This window comes from Podarcis filfolensis (assembly GCF_964270895.1).
Source record: "Podarcis filfolensis genome assembly, chromosome: 13".
Lineage (NCBI taxonomy): Eukaryota > Metazoa > Chordata > Lepidosauria > Squamata > Lacertidae > Podarcis > Podarcis filfolensis.
In genome coordinates this window covers 45,868,873-45,887,247 of record NC_139615.1, presented here as the reverse complement: position 1 = coordinate 45,887,247, position 18,375 = coordinate 45,868,873, and the positions used below count along the sequence as shown (strand labels likewise).

The 18,375-nt window shown below is 49.2% G+C and overlaps 1 protein-coding gene across 2 annotated transcripts; it reads right to left on the bottom strand.

The window, feature by feature from the left end:
* Positions 1-1,071: 1,071 nt before the first annotated feature.
* On the bottom strand, positions 1,072-18,084 carry LOC310748006 (sulfotransferase 1B1-like). Of its 2 annotated transcripts, none has more exons than XM_083583513.1 (8): positions 17,902-18,084; positions 14,863-15,074; positions 12,843-12,968; positions 8,385-8,482; positions 8,112-8,238; positions 4,893-4,987; positions 4,167-4,347; positions 1,072-1,466 (listed from the first exon to the last, which is right to left on the bottom strand). In XM_083583513.1, exons 2-8 carry the CDS (start codon positions 15,008-15,010, stop codon positions 1,354-1,356), a joined length of 888 nt encoding a protein of 295 aa, XP_083439639.1. In that variant the 5' UTR covers positions 15,011-15,074; positions 17,902-18,084; the 3' UTR covers positions 1,072-1,353. The 2 variants fall into 2 exon arrangements, with proteins under 2 accessions (XP_083439639.1, XP_083439638.1); XM_083583512.1 differs by having other exon boundaries at positions 14,863-15,064; positions 17,902-18,083.
* Between the last annotated feature and the right edge of the window lie 291 nt (positions 18,085-18,375).

Genomic DNA, 18,375 nt, shown 5'->3' with positions numbered 1-18,375 from the left:
TCAGGTTACATACACTTCAGGTTACAGACTCCGCTAACCCAGAAATAGTGCTTCAGGTTAAGAACTTTGCTTCAGGATGAGAACAGAAATGGTGCTCTGGTGGCACGGTGGTAGTAGGAGGCCCAATTAGCTAAAGTGGTGCTTCAGGTTAAGAACAGTTTCAGGTTAAGAACGGACCTCCGGAACGAATTAAGTACTTAACCCGAGGTACCACTGTACTGTGTGAAGAGAAACATACTAGATTCTGCAGCAAGGAAATTCAAACTCACACAAAATATATTCACCCAGATCAGCACAATATACTCAAATATGACTAAAGGCTGCCAGATACGTCTGTTTTATCCTTAACTTTTTAATAACCGCATTTTGTGAATAATACATGATGGGGTGGCATTTGGAAGTTACTGGCATAGCTCACTTGGTTGGAGCGTGGTGCTGATAATGCCAAGGTTGGAGGTTCAATACCCGTATGGGACAACGGCATATTCCTGTCTTGCAGGGGGTTGGACTAGATGATTGTTAGGGTCCCTTCCAACTCTGCGATTCTATGATTCTTTCCCAATTTTAAAAATGTAAAGCAGCATGTCACTGAAAGCAGGGAGAGAGGAAGGGACCGCTTCACCATTTACCTTCTTGCCAATTGTCCATTCAATATTGTTGTCCCAAGCTGCTATTGGGACGCAGATGGCGCTGTGGGTTAAACCACAGAGCCTAGGACTTGCTGATCAGAAGGTTGGTGGTTCGAATCCCCGCGACGGGGTGAGCTCCCGTTGCTCGGTCCCTGCTCCTGCCAACCTAGCAGTTCGAAAGCACGTCAAAGTGCAAGTAGATAAATAGGTACCGCTCCGGCGGGAAGGTAAATGGTGTTTCCGTGCGCTGCTGTGGTTCGCCAGAAGCGGCTTAGTCATGCTGGCCACATGACCCGGAAGCTGTACACCAGCTTCCTCGGCCAATAAAGCGAGATGAGCGCCGCAACCCCAGAGTCGGTCACGACTGGACCTAATGGTCAGGGGTCCCTTTACCTTTACCTAAGCTGCTATTAGAAACAGAATTGTGGAAGAAAACAAGAAATGAGGTATAGGAGAGGTTTATTGGTACATGATCAGAGTCTCTCTCCCTCTGTGTGTGTGTGTGTGTGAGAGAGAGAGAGAGAGAGAGAGAGAGAGAGAGAGAGAGATTGCTTGTGCAAATCATGAGATCTGGCCCCTCAGCACTGAATACTTTCCCAGAGACTACATACACATGTTTTCAAACGTGTATCCCACAACCATCTAGGTCAGCGACTTGCTTCTTCTCTTTAATTGTATACTGAATGACAGGTGGGTTTGGTACGAAAGCACAGAACACGGGGCTTCAGATCTCCGTTCGGAATCGCAGCGTTGTGTCCGCCATTTTCCTCTTATAATCTTCATCAAATACCTCATTCTGAGCCACTGTAAAGTGATTCTTCCAGTCTCCAGTGATCCCTAGAAGAAAGAAGAAGATGAATCAGATGTTCACGAGCTCTCTGGAAGATTAAGCCATTTAAAAAAGGGTGGACAGTTGAGAGCTCTCGGTGGTAGATTAATCAACTGACGTTTTAATCAGCACAGATAGGTTTTATTTGGTAAAAGCCAGTTTTAGTCAGGCTGGGAGGTAATGGGCCACCTGTTTACTTTAGCTAGGATAGCTCAATAGTTACAACATGAGATTCTTAATCTTAGGGCTGTGGGTTCAAGCCTGAATCCCTGAATTGCAGGGGGTTAGACTAGAATCGGGGGTCAGCAAACTTTTTCAGCAGGGGGCCGGACCACTGTCCCTTAGATCTTGTGCGGGGCCAGACTATATTTTTTTTGGAAAGGGGAAATGAACGAATTCCTATGCCCCACAAATAACCCAGAGATGCATTTTAAATAAAAGCACACATTCTACTCATGTAAAAACACCAGGCAGGCCCCACAAATAACCCAGAGATGCATTTTAAATAAAAGGACACATTCTTTGTTGTTGTTGTTGTTGTTTAGTCATTTAGTCGTGTCCAACTCTTCGTGACCCCATGGACCCGAGCACGCCAGGCACTCCTGTCTTCCACTGCCTCCCACAGTTTGGTCAAACTCATGCTGGTAGCTTCGAGAACACTGTCCAACCATCTCGTCCTCTGTCGTCCCCTTTTCCTTGTGGCCTCCATCTTCCCCAACATCAGGGTCTTTTCCAGGGAGTGTTCTCTTCTCATGAGGTGGCCAAAGTATTGGAGCCTCAGCTTCAGGATCTGTCCTTCCAGCGAGCACTCAGGGCTGATTTCCTTAAGAATGGATAGGTTTGATCTTCTTGCAGTCCATGGGACTCTCAAGAGTCTCCTCCAGCACCATAATCCCTGCCAAGAAAACTCCATGGACAAGGACATATTCTACTCATGTAAAAACACGCTGATTCCTGGACCGCCCCATGGGCTGGATTTAGAAGGCGATTGGGTCGGATCTGGCCTGCGGGCCTTAGTTTGCCTACCCATGGACTAGATGACCCACATGGTCTCTTCTAACTATAGAGCAGAGGGACATGGGTGGCGCTGTGGGTTAAACCACAGAGCCTAGGACTTGCTGATCAGAAGGTCAGCGGTTCGAGTCCCAGCGACGGGGTGAGCTCCCGTTGCTCAGTCCCAGTTCCTGCCAACCTAGCAGTTCAAAAGCATGTCAAGTGCAAGTAGATAACTGACAAACTGGAACGTGTCCAGAGGAGGGCAACCAAAATGGTCAAAGGCCTGGAAACGATGCCTTATGAGGAACGGCTAAGGGAGCTGGGCATGTTTAGCCTGGAGAAGAGGAGGTTAAGGGGTGATATGATAGCCATGTTCAAATATATAAAAGGATGTCACATAGAGGAGGGAGAAAGGTTGTTTTCTGCTGCTCCAGAGAAGCGGACACGGAGCAATGGATCCAAACTACAAGAGAGAAGATTCCACCTAAACATTAGGAAGAACTTCCTGACAGTAAGAGCTGTTCGACAGTGTAATTTGCTGCCAAGGAGTGTGGTGGAGTCTCCTTCTTTGGAGGTCTTTAAGCAGAGGCTTGACAACCATATGTCAGGAGTGCTCTGATGGTGTTTCCTGCTTGGCAGGGGGTTGGACTCGATGGCCCTTGTGGTCTCTTCCAACTCTATGATTCTATGATTCTATGATTCTATGATTCTATGAAATAGGTACCGCTCCAGCGGGAAGGTAAATGGCATTTCTGTGCACTGCTCTGGTTCGCCAGAAACTGTTTAGTCATGCTGGCCACATGACCAGGAAGCTGTCTACGGACAAACACTGGCTCCCTTGGCCTATAGAGTGAGATGAGCACCGCAACCCCAGAGTTGGCCACGACTGGACCTAATGGTCAGGGGTCCCTTTACCTTTAACTATAGAGCAGAGGGCTACCATTGGATATTAGCCAATCCAATACCATTGGATATTCGCTATGCCCTACCCCCACAGTTCCAGGGGACACGGGTGGCGCTGTGGGTTAAACCACAAAGCCTAGGACTTGCTGATCAGAAGGTCGGCGGTTCGAATCCCCACGACGGGTTGAGCTCCCGTTGCTCGGTCCCTGCTCCTGCCAACCTAGCAGTTCAAAAGCACGTCAAAGTGCAAGTAGATAAATAGGTACCGCTCTGGCGGGAAGGTAAACGGCGTTTCCGTGCGCTGCTCTGGTTCGGCAGAAGCGGCTTAGTCATGCTGGCCACAACCCGGAAGCTTTACGCTGGCTCCGTCGGCCAGTAAAGCGAGATGAGCGCCGCAACCCCAGAGTCGTCCAAGACTGGACCTAATGGTCAGGGGTCCCTTTACCTTTTTACTCCCACAGTTAGAGGCAGGAATGCTTCTGAATATCAGTTGCTGGAAATCTCAGAAGCGGGGAGTGCTGTTGTCCTCAGGTCCTGCACTCAGGTTTCTTGCAGTCACTTGGCTGGCCACTGCAAGAACAGGATGCTGGGCCAATTGCCTAATCCAGCAGAACTCTTTTTCTGTATTTATGGCTTTTCCTTCTAGTACCAATATTGAGGTTTTGGTACTATTCAGATTTATTGTTCAGTTGAATTGGGGTGGTTAATTAATCAATAATAATAATAAAAACCGTAGTCAGTTACTGATCTGTTCATGATCCTAAATCATTACGGAATGGTGATCAGAGAGGACGATGCAAGTCTTTTACCTTTGCGCATAAATGGGGAGATGCTGTGGTCCATCATGGCAGCTGGAGCCATCCTATAGTTTGTGGCAGGATTGTCCTTCATCAGTTCAAAGGATGTGTTGTAGGCAATCTTATCCACTACCGAATCTTCCAGGTTCTTTCCCAAGAAATGTACCACTTTCTTTATCTCGCGCTTTGGATCCTATGGAAAACGGTGTTGAAATAGATCAGCATTTTGATGGTTCTTGGGTATTCAGTGAAGCAATTGTGCTCCCAATTCAGCAAGCTTTGCTAAATACAGTGGTACCTTGGGTTAAGTACTTACCGGTAATTCGTTCCGGAGGTCCGTTCTTAACCTGAAACTGTTCTTAACCTGAAGAACCACTTTAGCTAATGGGGCCTCCTGCTGCCGCCGCGCCGCCAGAGCACGATTTCTGTTCTCATCCTGAAGCAAAGTTCTTAACCTGAAGCACTATTTCTGGGTTAGCAGAGTCTGTAACCTGAAGCGTATCTAACCTGAAGCGTATGTTACCCGAGGTACCACTGTATATAAAACTCCACACAGGATAAAATGAACGACAGCCATTATCTTTTTGCTGGACCCGTGGCCCAAGTCAGGAAGGCAATTCTTAAGATTTTGCACATTTTTAAAAACAAAAATTATACCGCATATAATCCCCTGCAAGATTTGCTTCTTCCAATATGTCACATAAAATAACCTCAGGGATGTATCCTCTTAGCTCCTACCTCTTTCATGTCTTCATAAAACAGGTATAGGATGGGATGGTCATTCCTCTTATCCCACCAGCTTTTCACATGTTCATACCAGGATCCAAAAGCCACTAAATTTTGAGAAAGAGCAGAGAAGTGGGGAACTAATAGATGGTTTTTATATATTAAAAAAAACCCTAACAAGTTGAATCTTGTAATAGAATACAAGGGCCTATTGGCTAAATTGTAAACTGAGAAGTCCCCAGAGCTAATCCTGTCTCAGTTACATATTTGCTAGGGGGCTTTAAGCAAGCCACACTTTTCTCAGCCTCAACTCCCCATCTGCAAAATAGAGGGAATGATGCTGGCTCACCTCCCAGGGTTGTTGTAAAGATCACTGAAAAAAACGTAAATAATAATAATAATAATAATAATAATAATAATAAATTTTATTCATATCCCACCCTCCCCAGCCGAAGCCGGGCTCAGGGCGGCTAACAACAATAAAACAGTACAACAGTACAACACAACATAACACTCTAAAATCATTCATTATAAAATTGATTCAAATCAAGCCACTGGCCACCATTGGGCCAGAGCTCCACGAAGAATGCCGAGGGAGGGAGTCAGGCTGCGCCCTGGCCAAAGGCCTGGTGGAACAGCTCTGTCTTGCAGGCCCTGCGGAAAGATGTCAAGTCCCGCAGGGTCCTAGTCTCTTGTGACAGAGTGTTCCACCAGATCAGAGCCACGGCCGAAAAAGCCCTGGCTCTAGTTGAGGCCAGCCTAACCTCTCTGTGGCCTGGGACCTTCAAGATGTTTTTATTTGAAGACCGTAAGTTTCTCTGTGGGACATACCAGGAGAGGCGGTCCCGTAGATACGAGGGTCCTAAGCCGTATAGGGCTTTAAAGGTTAAAACCAGCACCTTAAACCTGATCCTGTACTCCACCAGGAGCCAGTGCAGCTGGTATAGCACCGGGTGAATGCGATCTCGCAGCGAAGACCCCGTAAGGAGTCTCGCTGCAGCATTCTGCACCCGCTGGAGTTTCTGGGTTAGTCTCAAGGGCAGCCCCACGTAGAGCGAGTTACAATAATCCAGTCTGGAGGTGACCGTCGCGTGGATCACAGTGGCTAGGTCAGGGCAAGAGAGGTAAGGAGCCAACTGCTTAGCTTGGCGGAGATGAAAAAATGCCGCCTTTGTTATAGCTGCAATCTGCGCCTCCATGGAAAGGGAGGTGTCGAAGATTACACCCAAACTCTTAACGGATGGTGCTGGCACTAATTGCGCCCCCGCAAGAGATGGGAGTTGCCCCCCCAATCCCATATCGTCCCATCCCAGCCACAGGACCTCTGTCTTCGAAGGATTTAGCTTCAACTGGCTCCCACGTAACCATCCAGCCACAGCTTCCAGACATCTGATCAGTGTGTCTGGGGCCGAGTCAGGATGGCCATCCATCAACAGATAGAGTTGGGTGTCATCAGCATACTGATGGCAGCCCAGCCCAAAACTCCGGACAAGCTGGGCGGGGGGGGGGGGAGCGCATAAAGATGTTGAAAAGCATCGGGGAGAGTATCGCACCCTGAGGTACTCCACACACCAAGGAGTGGCGCAATGACAATTCTCACAATGATCTCAGCTTGTAGTAGCAGTAGTTTTCGACTAGCCACTGCTGCCTTATTCATTCGTTTGTTCGCTTCATAAAACTTGCACACTGCTTCTTTCTGTTTCCACTGGCTGACTCTGGCCCGCGCAGGCTCTGATATTACTCCAGATCAGCTATAGGCACAGCAGCATGAGAATAGATTGGCCAGGGGTGAGTTGGGCCAGGGGGTTCTTAACATGTGGCCCATGGACCCTGTGAGCTTGAGGGGGGTCTGTGCACCGGACACAAAAGGAAAAATGTTTGCCAGTGCAATAAAATTAAGTGCATGCAAAACTTTGTGTGTATGTATTTATAATTGCATTTTTTTTCTGAAGAGATGGGGTCTGTAGTTTTCATCAAATTCTCAAAGCGGCCTGTTACCCCACTCCAAGGGTTAAGTATCACTGGTTAATTTCAGTCCACCATCCTGTGTGTGGCCAGTTCCATCTATGGCAGCATTACTTAAATCTTAAAGAAAACCAAGGCTAAAATGGTTGTGAGATCAGAACCTAATTCCACTGACGTTCACTGTGCATTTCTGCATGAAGATGGTGGATCAACATAGATCTGTAATCCACAGGTGCTGGATCTAATCCCTGTAGTCAACAACTGGATGGTGATGATAAGTATAATATAAACCACATATTCTTGAGCTTTGGCACACACAGAGTTTTCTCCTGGCTTTATCGCTTAAATGCCTGGAGTGCCCCACCACTTAGGTCATGAGAGCACTTAACTGGCTAGCTATTAACCAAGAAACTGGTTTGAGCAGCATCTTGTAGTACAGGGGTCGGCAAGGTTTACCTCGCCTGGGCTGGTTCACTCCAGCGGAAATCCCTCCATGGGCTGGATCGCACGCACACGTAAGCGCGCAGTTTCCGGTGTCTGCTTCTGCACATACGCAATTTTCGGTGCCGCGGAAGCGAGTCCCCACACTGCACTGCGCCGGTTTAGCACAGCATGCAGGGACTCGCTGAGCGGGCGGCTCAGTTCGAGTGTGGCTCGTGGGCCGGTTAAATGACCCCCACGGGCTGCTTGTGGCCCATGAGCCTTAGGTTGCCTACCCCTGTTCTAGCAGATCAGGGGTTCCCAAACATTTTTCAAAGAGGGCCAGATTTGATGAAGTAAACATGCGTGAGGGTCGACCAAAGTTGTTGAGCTTTTTTTAGGATTTGACTGCCACGGGGGCCGGATAAAACTGACCAAGGGCTGGATTAGGCCCCCAAAACGGACTTAGGGCATGCCTATACAGTGGTACCTCAGGTAAAGTACTTAATTCGTTCCGGAGGTCTGTACTTAACCTGAAACTGTTCTTAACCTGAAGCACCACTTTAGCTAATGGGGCCTCCCGCTGCCGCCGCGCCACTGGAGCACGATTTCTGTTCTCATCCTGAAGCAAAGTTCTTAACCTGAAGCACTATTTCTGGGTTAGCGGAGTCTGTAACCTGAAGCGTATGTAACCCAAGGTGCCACTGTACTAGATTATAAAGCTCACTAAATGCAGGATCACAAGCTGAACAGACCCTCCGCCCCAAACCCATAACAATACTTTATGTTTCCTGGGAAAGTGAAAGGTTTAGCTACATACAGTCGCGAATGGATGGGCAGACTTGCCTCTTCCAGCCATGAATTTCTCCAGGTAGTTTTCCCAGGGACCTGGGTCTGGGTGCAGCTTGTTCATCAAGTCAAAGTGGTAAAAGGAGACAGCGACATCTTTTGCGTTGCGAGCCACGTAGATCATCTTCATAGAAGGGAAGCAGGGGGAAAACACACACAATCCAAATTGTACTGGTAGTTTTTCACCCTGGGTACGTCTAGACCGGTGGAAATTTTTTTGCAAAACTCTGAAACTAGCTGCCTTGTGGGATTGGTGCCCAGTAGGATTACCTTGCAGCCGTTTTCCCAGAAGGACTTGGGAAGGAGGTCAATGGGGAGGTGGGTCTTCACAAGGCGAGGAGATGGCATCTGAGTTAATTGTTCTGTGCCTGGTGAGCAAAAGAGTGTTACTAGGTAATATGGTTGAACAGTTGACCTGGGGCATGAAGGACAGTTGACTGTTCCTGTTGGCCATCATTACCTAGCTGTGGGCAGAAGAGGGAACTGTGGTGAGGTCTGTGACCTGCAGGCCAAGGAAACTTCATTGCACCAGTAGGCTAAAGCAACTCAGGCAAAGCATGGATCACTAGAAAAAGCGGGAAACCTATGGTAGTTGCGGGAAACCTTTTGTGATGGCCTGGGATTCAGATTCAGAGGCTGAACCTGAAGAATCCCAGCCTGCACAGAATTCCCCGCCTCCAGAACCAGCTGAGCCAGGGCTGGGGCTTGAGCCTGAAGGGTCCTCACCTGTGCTGGATCCTCAGGTGCAGGCACCAGCTGAGTCTGCTCTGGCCCCTGAGGTGATGGAGGACCCACTGCCTGCAGGTGCTCCACTCTCAGCCCTGTCAGGGGAAGCTGAGGTGTCCTCTGGGTCCGGTAACCCTCCAGCCTCTCCTGAGCTGCAGAGGCTCAGGGCAGAGAGGCAGAGGGAACTAAATTCCTGCAGGAGGAGTGCTCACCTCCGGGCCAGGGGAGGCAAGTCACCTGTGGACCGGGGCCGCCCTATGCCTTGGGGCAGATAAAAGTCAGTCAGCCCCAGTCCCAGGTTGCGGGAGCAATGTTGTTGCTAGCCTGTTCCTGCCTGCACCCTGTCCTGCTCTTCTGCCAGAGTTCCTGACCCCACCTGACTCCCTGCCTTGGACCCAGCTACAGCTTTGACGCACAGCCTCCATACCGCACCATCGACCTCGGACTGGACTCGGACCTCGCCTCTCGGTTAGCCCCCAGGACCGGCGAACCTTTACCCCATGCTCGCCGATGTTACAGAATCATATAATTGTGGAGTGGGTGACCCCAAGGATCATCAGGTCCAACCCTTTGCGATGCAGAAATATTCAGCTGCCCCATACAGAGACCGAACCTGCAACCTTGACATTACAGTCATACCTCATGTTACGTTTGCTTCATGATACATTTTTTCAGGTTGTGTCCTACAGCGACCCGGAAGTACCGGAAAGGGTTACTTCTGGGTTTCACAGCTCACGCATGCGCAGAAGCAGTAAATCACTCTTCGTGCATGCGCACAAGTGCCAAATCACGCTGCGCACCTACACAGATATGGCGCTTCAGGTTGCAGGCTTTTCACGTTGCGAACAGGCCTCCAGAACGGATCCTGTTCACAACCAGAGGTACCACTGTATCAACACCATGCTATAACCAACGGAGCTATCCAGTTGCTGAACTACGACTCTTATCAGCCCGACAAAGCATCAACAACGGCCTGGCATGATGCGGTTCAGCAATATCTCATCTGGAGGGGCACAGATTCCCCACCCCTGTTCAATGATCTGAGAAACAAGGGAGCGTATTGTTACAACCTCCCCCCAATCTCCACAGAGGTTCCAGGCATTTACCCACGGTTCAGTTTCTTTGGAATGAGGCACAGCGGAGACCGTGGTGTCTTTATGATATATGGTTTATTTATAGATGTATACAACCTGAGCCTAGGATGGGGTGGGAGGCTTCCAGCTTTAGACTCCGGGAGGATCCTGTCTCTCCCATGGCTGCCACGTTGGATTCAAACTGTCAGCCCCCATTGCGCTGTGACCCACTCTTCTCCAGCTTGCAAACTGCTTCCCCAAACACAACTATCTCCCCTCTTTCTTACTCCGGCCTACTGCAATTCTGAAACTCCCTCTCCCAACTCTGCATAGTCTCTTGCAAACTACCCAGAGTCCAGGGTGTGACCCCCACCCTCTGAGTTCCTTGATGGGCCATCACCCTGTCCTTTGCGATCTCTTAATGGCCCATCTCTTAAAGGCGATTACTTCACAAGGAAGCCTGCCTGGTTTATTTTTTTTAACATGGCTTATACTTTAACATGGGACGCAGGTGGCGCGGTGGGCTAAACCACAGAGCATAGGACTTGCCGATCAGAAGGTCAGCGGTTCAAATCCCCACAACGGGGTGAGCTCCCGTTGCTCGGTCCCTGCTCCTGCCAACCTAGCAGTTCGAAAGCACGTCAAAGTGCAAGTAGATAAATAGGTACCACTCCGGCGGGAAGGTAAACGGCGTTTCCGTGCACTGCTCTGGTTCGCCAGAAGCGGCTTAGTCATGCTGGCCACATGACCCGGAAGCTGTACGCCGGCTCCCTCGGCCAATAAAGCAAAATGAGCGCCGCAACCCCAGAGTCGGTCACGAGTGGACCTAATGGTCAGGGGCCCCTTTACCTTTACCTTATACTTTAACATGCTAAATTCAATGTCTGGCGCCCCAGAATTAGAAGGAGATTGTCCAGGCACCCCACAAATTTATAACACTATTCTTCCCCGCTACAGGAAATATTCCCAATAGCCATATTAGAAGACTGGGCTTCTGAGTTTTCACTGTGGTAGGGTTCCTGTTTCTAGTCATCCTCAGCGAGGGAGATGCTAGCATACAGCATGATTTTGAGAGCTGCTTTGGATTTGGGTTGGCAGGTCCTTTTGGGGTGGTTCAGTGTATGCATTTAAGACTGCCTAGTCATTTATTTTTGGCTGGCATGCTACTCAGCAATCTGTCATTGTGCATGCCTGCCCTCATCACTGCGTGATATACCGAGAGGTCGTTTTCCTTTGCTTCTGGTCTATGAGTCTCCCCCATCTCTTCTTTCACTGTCTACAGCATGGGTAGGCAAACTAAGGCCCGAGGGCCGGGGCCAGCCCAATCGCCATCTAAATCTGGCCCACAGACGGTCTGGGAATCAGTGTGTTTTTACATGAGTAGAATGTGTCCTTTTATTTACAATGCATCTCCGGGTTATTCGTGGGGCCTGCCTGGTGTTTTTACATGAGTAGAATGTGTGCTTTTATTTAAAAAGCATCTCTGGGTTATTTGTGGGGCATAGGAATTCAATCTTTTTTCTTTTCTTTCCAAAATATAGCCCAGCCCCCCACAAGGTCTGAGGGACAGTGGACCGGTCCCATGCTGAAAAAGTTTGCTGAACCCCGGTCTACAGCAGGTATAGGCAGATGTTTTGAGACTACAATTCCCATCATCCCTGACCACTGGTCCTGTTAGCTAGGGATGATGGGAGTTGTAGTCCCAAAACATCTGGAGAGCCAAGTTTGCCTATGCCTTGTCTACAGACTTTTACTACAGGTCCACTTAAGGATGGTCCAAAAGCCAGGATAAGACTTCTTTGACTTGGGTCCAATGCAGCACATGCCTCTCCTGATCTCCACTGCTAGTGATCACAGTGCTAGGCTGTTGTTTGAAGTGAGGTGAGCTGTCATCTCACTCATTTTCAGGCAGAAGTAGTCAAGGCTCCATTTGCGCTATGCATTTAAACCAGTATCACATCACTAAACAGTCATGGCTCCCCCCAAGGAATCATGGGAAATGTAGTTTGTTAAGGGTGCTGCTGAGAGCTGTTAGGAGGCCCCGTTCCCCTTCACAGTGCTACAATTCCCAAAGAAGAGGTGTAGGCTGTTAAACCACTCTGAGAATTGTGGGCAGGAAACGGGCCTCCTAAGAGCTGTCAGCACCCTTAACAAACTATAGTTCCCACAATGCTTGAAGAAACCATGACTGCTTAAAGGGACGCGGGTGGCGCTGTGGGTTAAACCACAGAGCCTAGGACTTGCCGATCAAAAGGTTGGCAGTTCGAATCCCCACGACGGGGTGAGCTCCCGTTGCTCGGTCCCTGCTCCTGCCAACCTAGCAGTTCGAAAGCACGTCAAAGTGCAAGTAGATAAATAGGTACCACTGCAGCGGGAAGGTAAACGGCGTTTCCGTGCGCTGCTCTGGTTAGTCATGCTGGCCACATGACCCGGAAGCTGTACGCCGGCTCCCTCGGCCAGTAAAGCGAGATGAGCGCCGCAACCCCAGAGTCGGCCACGACTGGACCTAATGGTCAGGGGTCCCTTTACCTTTTTTTATGACTGCTTAAAGTGGTGTGATACTGCTTAAAATGCATAGCAATGGTGGCCTAACCATCCTAGTTTTCCCCCCTGCACCTGCTCCCACTTCTCTTTTTTCTCCCAGTTTGGGTGCCGGATGTTATGAAGAGGGAAAACCACCCTCTGAAAATTACGTGCGATCTAAACATATAAAATAGTCTCACTCACCTGCCAGAAATGCAGGTTTCTTTTATGCTCCCTTTCCTCAAGGCAGGGAAGAGGAGCTTTGATCCTTGGCCAGAGATCAAGAAAAGATAGGACAGTAGAAACCCAGCGGAAACTGCTTATTCCGCCACCCACTTTAATTTTTACCTGTTCACCTCGGATCTCCAAAATGCAAGTTCTCTCGGTAACTCGCACGCAAGTTTACCTGGTGGCATCTTTCCTGGGGCAGCAAATTCCAGCATGGGCACTTTATTGAAAATTGCCCGTTTGCTTTTGTCAGGGTCGCCATCGTTCCTAATCATGTCCACAATTTCACTCATCCATGTGGTGCCTGGAAACAAACAAACATACCGAAACGAAAAGTAAGACAGGGAATTTTCTCAGAAGTCCAAATGGGTTGATACACCTGCTGAAAGATCTCCAGCCAATGCCTTAAAATCAATAGGGGTGTCCTAAGGGACACGGGTGGCACTGTGGGTTAAACCACAGAGCCTAGGACTTGCCAATCAGAAGGTCGGCGGTTCAAATCCCCGCAACGGGGTGAGCTCCCGTTGCTCAGTCCCTGCTCCTGCCAACCTAGCAGTTCGAAAGCACATCAAAGTGCAAGTAGATAAATAGGTACCGCTCCGGCGGGAAGGTAAACGGCGTTTCCGTGCGCTGCTCTGGTTCGCCAGAAGTGGCTTAGTCATGCTGGCCACATGAGCCAGAAGCAGTACGCCGGATCCCTCGGCCAATAAAGCGAGATGAGCGCCGCAACCCCAGAGTCAGTCACGACTGGACCTAATGGTCAGGGGTCCCTTTACGTTTTATGCAGCCAGTGGGTTGTAGGGTGTGTTTTGTGGAACCCTCGAAAAGCTCCTAATAATTAACATCTATTGACATGCATAGGTTACAGCCATGCAGCTCAACCCCTTATGTGCTTACTAGGGTGCAAGTCTCACTGTTTTCTTGTAGGGCTTACTCAGCCATACATAGACTCTCTATAGCAGGCATAGGCAAACTCCGGCCCTCCAGATGTTTGGGACTACAATTCCCATCATCCCTAGCTAACAGGACCAGTGGTCAGGGATGATGGGAATTGTAGTCCCAAACATCTGGAGGGCCGGAGTTTGCCTATGCCTGCTCTATAGGGCACATTCTTCTTCAGGCATTCCCTAAATGTGTAAACACATGGGGGCGGGGCAGTGGGGACAAAATGGCAGCTTGGCATCTTCTTGTACAAGATGGAAGCCCCCTTACAGGTGAGCCTTCTGTACTACCTACACATTTCAGAAGCTGCCCTCCTAACTCAGAGGGCAACGATGGCAGCGAATGGGTGCAGGGGTGCCAAGTTGAATAAAATATTGGGGTGGAGCCAAGGAAAGCCCCGTCATGCATAATCGGTCACATGACGCAGTGCGCACACACCATTTGAATGGCAATGCCCATCAACTTTGGTAGAGCTTGGACCCCTCAAATATTTTATTCGGGAGGGGCTGAAAACCCTTTGCCCCCTAGGATTTGGGCTTTGTGATGTTAATAATATAATAATAATTTATTATTTATACCCCACCCATCTGGCTGGGTCCCCCCAGCCACTCTGGGAGGCTTCCAACAAAACACTAAAATACAATAACCTATTAAACATTAAAATCTTCCCTAAACAGGGCTGCCTTTAGATGTCTTCTAAAAGTTTGGTAGTTATTTTTCTTTTTGACATCTGGTGGGAGGGCATTCCACAGGGCAGGTGCCACTACTGAGAAGGCCCTCTGCCTGGTTCCCTGTAACTTGGCTTCTCGCAGCGAGGGAACCACCAGAAGGCCCTCGGCGCTGGACCTCAGTGTCCGGGCAGAACGATGGAGGTGGAGACGCTCCTTCAAGTATACTGGACCGAGGCTGTTCTGGTGTTCTGGTGTTTATAAATAATAGTGTGTCCGTGTAATAATATTAGAGTAATCAGGGCAAGTTAATAGGTGGGGTAAGTGTGTAAGAAAGGGGGATACAGGGCAGGGCCTTCCTGGTGGCTGCTCCCAGACTCTGGAACTCCCTCCCTGAAGAAACTACCCTGGCTCCCTCCTTGCTGTCCTTCCGGCGGCAGGTGAAGACTTCCTTGTTCCAACAGGCTTCTGGGAACTGACTGCCACCGTTAGACACACCGAGATGGGCAGCACCAGACAGCAAATTTTGGGCGGTCATCAAAAGGCAGCAGATTGTCAATGCGGTCCTGTTCCCCACGCAACGCTCACCAGATTTGGGGTACGTGGATATCACGATATCATCCGGCCTGCTCTGGAAACGGTCGATCCTGTCCCAGTCAAAGGAGAACGCGCAGACCATGGGGATGCCACGGACCATCTGCCAGTCTTTCCGAAGATAAGCATCTGGGCTGCCCATCTCTGGGGAGGCGTCAGGCAGTTCAGTCAAAATAAGAGAAGACGAGAGGACCACCTGCAAGACACTTTGCCGAATAAAATGCAGGAGGGGGGAGAAGTGGAGCTACAGCTGAATTTTGGTGGTCAAAGTCCCCAAATTACCATCCAGAGAGGGACAGGTGATGGGGCCAGTGTCAAACAGACCCAATGCCACCACTTAGGCCACTGTGGCCATGCTCTGCCCCCACCCCTCCGGAGTTTATTTTGGCCATTTATTTTCATTTTAAAGGTGTTACAGTACAGGAGCGAAAGGGACGCGGGTGGTGCTGTGGGTTAAACCACAGAGCCTAGGACTTGGCAATCAGAAGGTCGGCGGTTCGAATCCCCACAACAGGGTGAGCTCCCGTTGCTCGGTCCCTGCTCCTGCCAACCTAGCAGTTCGAAAGCACGTCAAAAGTGCAAGTAGATAAATAGGTACCGCTCCAGCGGGAAGGCAAACGGCGTTTCTGTGCGCTGCTCTGGTTTGCCAGAAGCGGCTTAGTCATGCTGGCCACATGACCCGGAAGCTGTACACCGGCTCCCTCGGCCTATAGAGCAAGATGAGCGTGTAACCCCAGAGTCGGCCACGACTGGACCTAATGGTCAGGGGTTCCTTTACCTTTACTTAGTACGGGAGCAGCTGACCAGACATGCATATGGTTACTGCTACTCTTTTATTCTCGCCAAGAGCCAGGTGTGGAGCCAAAAATGTTGGCTTTACCACCCAAAGCCTGCTCTCCTTTGCCAATGCACAACAGGGAGTGAATATCAAGGCTTCCTCTTGTGCTTTGGGAGTGGCATCCCATAAGATCTAAGGTGTTGGGAAGGGTGGGGCTGCTTGGGAGGAAAGGTGCTCATGGGCCCAATTTGAACTCCTAGCCAGAGGTTCGCCAACCCAGGTCTAGACTGAAGTTTGCTGTGAAAACCTTGTGTAATACTGGGCTTAACCGCAGCAGTAATGTGTAGAGGTTCTCTCATCTATATACTGCTTTGATTGGCAGAACTGGCACTCCTACAGGCGCCACATAATATCCATTCTGCATTTTTAAGAACCCGGTCATTTAGTTTGGCAGCACGTGAACTTTGGAACTCCATGCCTATTGAGATTGAGCAGGTGCCTTCACTGTGCTCTTCTTGGCACCTGCTAAAAACATCCTTGTTTAGACAAGCCTGCCCAGATGCTTAGAAAGTTGAGGTAATTTTAATCTGTTTTAGTAATGTTTTGTACGTTTTAAAGTAGGGTTGTAATTTTTTCTCAATATCACTGTTTTCTCTTTTTGTCAACCGCTTTGAGGGTGTGTGGTTTTTTTTTTACAAGCAAGAGGTGTATAAAAAGGTAAAGGACCCCTGACAGTTGTCCAGTCGCAGACGACTCTGGGGTTGCGGCGCTAATCTCGCTTTACTGGTCGAGGGAGCCGACGTTTGTCCACAGACAGTTTTTCTGAGTCATGTGGCCAGCATGACTGAGCCGCTTCTGGCAAAACCAGAGCAGTGCGCAGAAACACTGTTTACCTTCCCGCCGGAGTGGTACCTGTTTATCTACTTGCACTGGTGTGCTTTCGAACTGCTAGGTTGGCAGGAGCAGGGACTGAGCAACGGGAGCTCACCCCGTCGCGGGGTTCGAACCACCGACCTTCTGATCGGCAAGCCCAAGAAGCTCAGTGATTTAGACCACAGCGCCACCTGCGTCCCCTCAAGAGGTGTATAAACCTTATTGAATGAATGAATGAATGAATGAATGAATGAATGAATTTAAAAGATTTTAAGGACACATGTTAAGCATATTACATACTGAATAACTAACAGTAAAACTATATATTAATCTCAACACATACAGCATTATAAAGCAGTCAGATATAATAAGATTTTCACAGAACAGCAACCGCTGTTCCAGCTAAAACGCAGCCTCTGCACATGGCAGAGAGCATAAACTTCAAGCGAGAGACAGCTCGAGAGAAAGAGAAGTGGTCAAAAAGAGGAAGTGAGTTTTTCAGAGATTTACGGACAAAATATCATCTCATCAGAACCGACTCAACAGCAGCTCCACCTCTACACACTGACGTTATCTTTGAGCAGCAATAGATCATTGCCAAAGCTTCTGCCTTCACAACCACGCGAGGAGGCAGGGCCGGCCCAAGACATTTTGACACCTGAGGCAAGCCACAAAACAGTGTCCCTCCCTGGCAGGGATGATGGGCAAATGAAGATGTATACCAGGGACAAGGTGGGGAATCAAATCAACCATAGCAGGTGGCTGAAGTGGGAATCAAAGGCCCACTTCAAGTCATGTCAGACCCCAGGAGACCCCAGGGAGCGGTTTCTGGGCTGGGGCGAGACCACCTCCTATTTGCCAAGAGGCTGCTGTAGAGACAACATCTGGAGCAGGGTGCCAAGGAGGCAGCAGAACCAGCCTCCAAGACGCACATGGATTGGTGGCACTAACAGGTGATGCATTCCTTGGAGGCTGGGTCTGCTGCCCCGTGGGTCCTGCCGCCTGAGGCGGTCGCCTCACCTTGCCTCATGGCGGGGACTGGACCTGCCAGGAGGATCTGAACAACCAGTCAGCCAAAATTGCACCCCTGAATATTTCAAGTCACTCCTCCTTAAAGAGTAGTCGAAAAAGGTCCACCGCACATTAGAAGTTCAGGCACCTCGTTCCACTTTGCTTTTGCAGATTTCAAAGGCAAACTTTCCTCCCAAACTTTTAACAACAATTCCAAATTGAAGCATTCCCCCTTCCTGCTCTGCCCTGCCCTGTTTCAACAAGTTCCCAAACCTGGAGCCCTGATCGACTTTCGGAGAAAAACAGGCACTTGTTTTCTGAAAAGCTGCGGCGTTATTTAGACGGACAAAAGGGGGGAAACGGAGGCTTACCTTTCCTCATAGACAGATGGTACTGCTTTAGTGGCGAAAGACAGAGAGTCGCCCAGGAGGTGGTGTGATTTTTTCACAGGGAAGGGTTTAGGGAGGCTTTCTTCACAAACAAAAGAAAATAAACCCTCGGGAACAAGGCCAAGGAAACCAAAGGTCTCAGTTGCCCAAACAGAGTGTGTGTCATGTGGGAGGGGTTGGAGAATGGAAGCTGGGCTCGATGCCAGCGGAGAAAGAATGTCCTCGGCTGAATGGCTTTGAAATAAAAAAAAGTTTGAAGGAGAAGTCTGAAAACAGCCAAGTTAAGCTGCATTCGAAGGGAAAAGAAATCCCAAATGCCTCCCTTTGCTGCTCTTGGTTTTCAAGAGATCTGTCCTTCCTTCAGACAACCTTGATGGCAGAAAGTGAGGAGGAATTAAAGAACCTTTTATTGAGGGTGAAAGAGGAGAGCACAAAATATGGTCTGAAGCTCAACAT